Raw genomic sequence first — 7,675 nt, forward strand, 5'->3', positions numbered from 1 at the left:
AATTCCGTTCAAGCATTAAAGGGAGTGAACGTAAATCAAAATACAGATTGGAAAAAAGTCCCACGACCTACATTTGGCCTTGATTGCACCTTCTGTCTGCTCTTATCAGGAAAATGAATGAGCATGAGTAATGTTCAATTACTGTCCATAATTACAACAAAAGAACTCCAATAAATGACAAGAGCAAGCCTTTCCAGTATTTCCACATGAGAGGAGCAGGAAAAGAAGTAGCAGATCACAGTTCACGTGGAATATGCTGATTACAGGAATAGCATGTAAACCTTTTCAGGTGTAATCAGAAATTTGACCTTTTTTTGGAAAATGATGTGCATATAAATGTGGCCATTATGACTGATAATTATAATCTTTCAAACCACCAGCTCTTGTTTCATCTGCCACACAGATCAACAACATTGGCCCTGATGTGAAACACATCACATGACTCACCGACTGATTGCATTGCTGCTGTTTGTGGTGTTTCTGGGTTTGGGTTTGGGTGCGGGCACAGGGGTTGGATTCGTGGTGCCAAAGGCCTTTGTCATGGCCGCAACATGTCCCCTTTCTAGAGCTTTGACTGAGCGCCTGCGGTGGTCCTCTATAGTCTGTTTGGCTAGAGATCGTCTGCGCATGTCTGCAGCTTTTGACTTCTGCACTGGAACCACATATGCAAAATCACACCGGTTATTTCTTTTAGTTATGCATGACTGAAAAAAACAACAGCACAAACAGAACCACAGAGAACAAAACATCCTTTCTCAGACAAGAACTGTCATCTGTCAATTTCCTCCAAATAACAAGTTATTTCTTTGTGTAATTCTCAATATTATTAATTAATAATTCTTATTAGTGTAAAGAAGAAAAACAATAATAGGTCACAATCTATTTTAAGGTTGATTTCTCAACATTAACTAACTACTGACTATGACTTTCCCTCAATAAACTCCTAATTTGCTGCTTGTTAATATTTAGTAAAGTAGTTGTTAGGTTTGGGTATGGAGTGGATTAAGGGATCTAAAATATGCTCAAGCAGAATAAGACAATAATATGTGACCCTGGACCACAAAACCAGTCTTAGGTAGTATGGGTATATTTGTAGCAATACATTGTATGGGTCAAAATTATCAATTTTTATGCCAAAAATCATTTGGATATTAAGTAAAGATCATGTTCCATGAAGATATTCAGTAAGTTTTCTACCATGAATATACTGAAACTTAATTTTTAATTAGTAATAGGCATTGCTAAGAACTTCATTTGGACTACTTTGATGGCGATTTCTCAACATTTTTTTGCACCTTCAGCTTTCCAGATTTTCAAATAGTTGTATCTCAGCCGCAACAAACCATAAATCAATGTTTATTTATTCAGCTTTCAGATGATGTATAAATCTCAATTTCAAAAAAGTGACCCTTATGACTGGTCTTGTGGTCTAGGGTCACATATGTGCTTTATAATAAACAGCCAATATGATAGTATTATGCATGCTAGTTAATAGTGAGAATAAGTTTTTAAAATAAAGTGTTACCCAGTAATATATTATTATTTAAGACTGTACTGTATGCATAATTTCAATTTCATATATATATTAATGTGATAGAATACAATATCACTGTATTAAAGTAATGAGAATAATCATTGCCAATAATGAGAATTATTCTTAAAATGATCTCAGAAGTATAACAGATTTCAGAGAATAAGAATTCATTTCTGGGTGAAATGAAGATTCAAATGTGGGTGGAAATTGCTTTGCTAAATCCAAACAAATTCTGACGGTCTCAAAATACAGTGGTCGCCATGATTTTGCCAAGTAAAACAGGTTCCTGGATCAACATTGTTTGTTGATCCTGGATCAACATTACTTTCCAAAAAAATCAGAGGAAATTGATAGCTGACATTTCCTAAAAAGATATTCCTCAATTCTGATTGGTTGATTCAAATGCTGTTCCAGGATCAACAAGGATGTTGATTCAAGACCATGTTGTACTTGGTGAAATCACGGTCACCCTCAATATACTCAGACTTAAAAGACTTAATTTTCTTCAGTAGGTTTATAACTTTTCCTTTTGGTTTTGGGGTGATATGTAACTTTGTTCCTTAAGAACATGTGAGATTCACTCTATTTCCCATAAACACTGTAGATTACATATCATAAATAGCTCTTAGCTTCTAATTGAGGAACTGGTTGTTGTGTAGATTGTATGGTTTTCTTTACATGTCTTCTGCCACTCCTTGTCCTCCTCCTCATGAGTCTGTTTACTGCTCTGCACCTCCTTCAAGCTTATATAAATCTGCTTTTTCCTCTCCTGCTCCAGCCTCCTCAGCTCCTCCTCAGCCTTTCGCCTCTCCTCCAACTCCAGTTTCTGCGAAAGAACAAGCCTCAAGGTCAGTACAGTCCTAAACCATTTGCTTCCTCATTTGTTTAAAACAAAAGACGAGATGGGGAGCGTTTGCATTTGTGTGGCGGCAGTACCTTGAGCTCCTCCTCTGCTCTTTTCTGCTCCTTCTGCTGGATTTCCTGTTCTGACAACATAACCTGGTCCGGTTCGAGATACAGGCCAGAAAAGCGCTTCTCCAGCTCAACCTCTTTCTTAGCCCTGTACATTTATAAGAGAAAAGAACACAAAAATAGTTTTTGGAGGTCAATAACTATTCACAGAATTGAACAGGAAATAGTTGAAATAGTTCAACGAGAACATGCACACTAATATGAACGGTAAATTCCTTCACCAAGACATAAGTGGTCATGTTCACACATTGCTAAAAAGAAGTTCCTGGTGCTTACTGTCTAGTGCATACTCTTTAAAAAAGGTATGCAAAGTCAGACAAGCTTTTTTTGTGTTTTCCATGATATGAAAATCAGGCAGCTATCAATTTGTGTTGGATTTAAGCCAGTATTTTATACTGCGGTACTTTAATGTTGCACATCATAAGCAGTTGCTGTCAGTTACTGTCATTTACATCACACATATATTACACAGAAGTCTCTTTAGTTTTTCTCTGCACATGGACTTTTTACCCTTAGTTCAGTGCACTTATCTACAACGCATATTGCATCATGGAAATACTGGCCATTTGGTTTGTTTGCTCTGATAAACACCCAAACAGGCACTGATTATTTTAATCTTACACCAGAAATGCCTCTAAAAACAGCAACTGATATTAATTTTAACTTCTGTCCAATAGTCAAATTAAAAAGAACAACCTCATGAGGAGGAAGTGACATTAAGGACACACAGTATTAGCACACAAGCCCTGTGATGACATTCCTTTAAACTGGTGAAATATTTAACTAGAGTTGACTGAGTGGATTACTTTCTAGTTTATGCCAAGCAATACATTTTCAGAGTCAAAGAACAATTATTGAAATATTGCAGAGTTACATTTAGTAACAGGAAGTAAAAAAAAAAAAACTAAACTGAACTAAAGCTAAAAAGAAAAAATAAATTGAACCTACACAGTAAAAAGGTGAGCTGGATTTTAATGAGCCAGACATCCTAGAATTTCTGTGATGATGCAAGCTTGACAAAATTAGTAAAAATTAAACTAAAAGCTATATTCAAAATATAACATAAAAACTATCAAAATAATACCAAAATAATACTGAATTTCTCATTAGATTCTCATTAGTTTTTCCCTCCAGTATTAGATAAGAAAAATACTGTAGTACAATAATTGTTCATTTAAATCTGCATATCAGCATTAAAGGGGTCATCGGATTCCCATTTTCCACAAGTTGATATGATTCTTTAGGGTCTTAATGAAAAGTCTATAATATACTTTGGTTCTCAAAAATTCTCAATGGTTGTGTAAAACAACACCCTTTTTACCTTGTCAAAACCATCTCTGCAAAAATCATCCTGTTCTGGTCGAGGTTGCTTTAAATGTTAATGAGCTCTGCTCGCCCCGCCCCTCTCTTCTCTCTGTGGAGTGACGAGCCTGTTTACTTTAGCTGCGTTTAGCCGCGTTTAGCTGCTAAACTTGCTAACTAGCACATTATTAGGAAAGGTGATCGTAAAGATTCATAAAAAAAACCCTTATACTCACTTCTGCTGTAAGTGAAGCTGGATCACAAATGATTTGCGCGAACATAGAGAGATATATATATAGATCGGGAGGCGCATTCCCTTCACAAACAAACCTAATCCACTGCATCTTCAGCAGCTCAGATGTCGGGAGTAAATGATGACCACTATGTTCATTATTACATTCAGCAACACTACACCTCAATCGCTCAGTCTGAGATATTCTTGTCTAACTTTCATCCCTGCACCGGCATCAAAACAATGGAGGTCGGACTGTTATAGCTGATTTAAGGCGGGTCTGAGGTAAGACGCTCATGTCAATCAACTATCGTGGGAACGGCCTCTGTGGGTGTGACGCCACATCTGAGAATGGCTTGATTTGAAAAAGGGGATATTATTTTTACAGATGAATTAAAAAACCACTGCATGGATTTTTATCATTATAGGGTAGATTTGTACATACACTGACAACACACATTAATGTTCAAACAACATGAAAACTTTGCATCCGATGACCCCTTTAAAGGCAGTGCAATAAATAATAACATTATGTACAGCTATTCTATCATTTAAATAATATATAATTGTGATTGCATTACATCAATGAATCCGTGAGTATGACTGGTGCTGTTTTACCTGAGCTTCTCAGCCTCTATCTGGGCCTGCACGGCTGCTCTTTCGGCCATGATCTCGTCACAGATTTGATCGTAGGTTTTGTCATCAGAATGTTCTCCCATCACCCAAACCCACACATCATCATCTAGACCCTTCATCCACGACACAGCCTTTCCTGAAACTGCAATCAGCACACACATTTCACAACACTGAATGTCTAATATATATCCAAGAGTAGTTAAATATAGCAAAAAGCAATGCTGTGTTGATTCAAGAGGCTTCAAGAATAGTCTCACCCAAAATCACAAATGAGATCTCATTAGTCTCAACATGAATTGTTGTTTGCAATCAATTTTACTTCAATAATAGGACATATTGCTGAAGAAAAATAATGTAGGCTAGGACTAGATTATATTGATTGGGAATTGCCAGCATAAAAACACTGAATGAGGGACTTAATCATTTAACATTATGCAATAATGTTAGAGGAGGAATAAACTATTATATATCAGAGGAGCAGATTTCAGAGGAGGAACAAGCTATTATATTTTGACATTTCTGTTGCAGATTTACTACCTTTACTACCTAAGCTTTTGTTTAACCAAGTACAAGCTGGGTAAAATTCAGAAAGCCATACATTTCTGGTAATACATATGACAGACGATGAAGATTAAAAACCTTTTTTGACTTTCACACGTGCAGCTTCCTCCTTCTCCAGCTGTGCCTCTCTTTCTCTCCATCTCCTGATCTGTTCTTCTCTCATCTTAAAGAACAGAATCTGTTTCTGTTCCTCATTCAGCTCGGCCAGGAGCTCCGGCTCAATGTACATGTCAGTCAATATCTGCTGCAGCATCTTCACGCCTCAGTAAGGCAGGCCGACTCGACAGAGCTCAAAAACCTTCAGCAGATGGAATATCTCTCTTTTTGTCTCTGTGGGCTTGGACTGTGTGACAACAGTACCATTTAATGACACAAAAGAAGGAAAACAAAAGAAAGAATTTTTGGGTTTTGGTTCCTGTTGACTTTCATAGTATAGACCAAAAACAACAACAAACACACTGAGACATTTCTCAAAATATCTTCTTTTATGTTTCACAGAAGAAACTAATTCATACTAAGTAATGATGACATTTTTTTATTTTGAGTGTACTATTCATGCGTCACATTTACTTGTAACCATAATAACAACCATAATAGTTGCTAAAATATAAAAAAACATTAATGTAAAATATAAAACAAACAAAAAAATCTACAGGGGAAAACTACAGAGGAGTCTCTCAGTGTCGACACATTTGATAAAACTCAGAAACTTATGTCAGTACAGTCAGTATCAGTGCTGGAAAGGTTACTATGCAAATGTAATAGGTTACAGATTACAAGTTACATTTACAATGTAATAAGTAGTGTAACGATTTCAATTACTTTATTAAAGTAATGTAACTGATTACATCTAGTTACTTTTTGATCACTTTTCTAAATTTCTAATAATTGTTTTCAACTGTTAATCAATTTGAAATACTTAAAGCAGGTTTAACCTTACAGTAGTACTTAATAATGATTACTATCAGACTTTCAAAATATTTAATTGCTTGAATTAATATTATAAAAATTAAAAGCACAGCCACCACAAAAGACTCTAGCATATTTTGTTACTTTAAGATCATTCTGAGGTTAAATACTGATTTAAAATCATAAGATAGCTATGACAGGAAACACTGGCATTCTGAACACAATTAATGGTAAAAAATTAATTGAAAAAAGCATACAGATAAACCCAAATAGAAAATAAAACAGTTATCGGTTAAGCATGTGTCCTAGACACATGGGTATCCCGTATTTTAGAGCAGTCAGTGCAATTTGGGAAAGAAATCAATTAAATCTGTGTGTGTGCGTGTTTAAAAATATTCATTAGCATTTTCGCAAGTAAGCTTTATTGAATTACAATTATTATTTTTTTTCTCAGTAACTGTTTATTCTGTAATTAAATTACGTATCTCTGTTACCTATAGTTATTCCCAAACACCGGTAAACGAATGTAAACAAGGAACAGGAAGCACAAAAAGCCGTCAATCAATCAATGCCACATCAAAACTAGTCCTTCTGACACACGGACACACTGACCGCTGAAAGTAAGACTTCACACACACACACACACACACACACACACACACACACACACACACATTACTCACATTACTCGAGCGAGGATCAGTGCAGTACATCCGTGTTGTATCTACAAATATTCCAGATGCTCCTTTGCTGAACATGAAGCTTCATTTCTGTCAAAACACCTGAAACCTGTACAGAAAGGTAATTGTCGAGTGAAATCTGTGGTCATGTACACACCCTTAAACTCTTACAGTCCAAACCGAGTTCCCTCCTACAGTTGGTTCTTCCTCCAGCTACGTGTGAAAGACTCATTCATCTGCATGAAAGGTGCTTTATATGCAGCTGTTATATGTGCGTTTGTATTATCAGCGTTATTAGACCTGTGTGGGATCTCGTCAATACACATAACGCTGTCAATCACACATTTCTACTTCTTCAAGTACATTCTCTAATGTCATTCTGTGACATTAAACTAAGAAAAAAACAGGAAATATCGTAATTTACATAAATAGGGCGTGGCCATGTCGCACACATTAGGCTGTATTTTGTATATTGTTTATTACAGCATTGATTAACAGACTTTGAACTATCTTGATTTGTGAATGTTATGACAAACAACGTACACTAGGTGGCGCACTTGTCAAAGCCACTGAAACTGCACATGGTTCAAATTCTTAATGTGTGCCGTAAGAGGTGCCATTTCTAAAAAGTAGGGCATTTTCAAACTTTACCTTTCACACACAAAACAGAATGACAGTGACACAAACACTAAACACTGTTATTATACCAGTAAACCAACACTTCCGTGCTGTCTGCTGAAGATTTAAAAAATATTTAAAAGGTAGACTTAACAAATAGGCTAAGTAAAAATGGCTACCCACATGGCCTTCCAACACAGTGATTTAGCTGGCAACATGCTCATTTCTTAG

General features: G+C 36.0%; 1 protein-coding gene across 1 annotated transcript in view; it reads right to left on the reverse strand.

Annotated features, from left to right (window-relative positions):
• The window catches only part of sh2d4a (SH2 domain containing 4A), a 15,441-nt gene extending 8,226 nt beyond the window's left edge, over nucleotides 1-7,215 (reverse strand). Inside the window, exons 1-6 of the mRNA XM_051120788.1 lie at nucleotides 6,830-7,215; nucleotides 5,316-5,580; nucleotides 4,659-4,818; nucleotides 2,471-2,594; nucleotides 2,213-2,360; nucleotides 448-652 (exon numbers count right to left, since the gene is read on the reverse strand). Of these exons, the coding sequence (XP_050976745.1) occupies nucleotides 448-652; nucleotides 2,213-2,360; nucleotides 2,471-2,594; nucleotides 4,659-4,818; nucleotides 5,316-5,490 (812 nt within the window). The 5' untranslated portion in view covers nucleotides 5,491-5,580; nucleotides 6,830-7,215. The remainder of the gene's footprint in view (nucleotides 1-447; nucleotides 653-2,212; nucleotides 2,361-2,470; nucleotides 2,595-4,658; nucleotides 4,819-5,315; nucleotides 5,581-6,829) is intronic.
• Between the last annotated feature and the right edge of the window lie 460 nt (nucleotides 7,216-7,675).

Source organism: Labeo rohita, chromosome 10 (assembly GCF_022985175.1).
Source record: "Labeo rohita strain BAU-BD-2019 chromosome 10, IGBB_LRoh.1.0, whole genome shotgun sequence".
Lineage (NCBI taxonomy): Eukaryota > Metazoa > Chordata > Actinopteri > Cypriniformes > Cyprinidae > Labeo > Labeo rohita.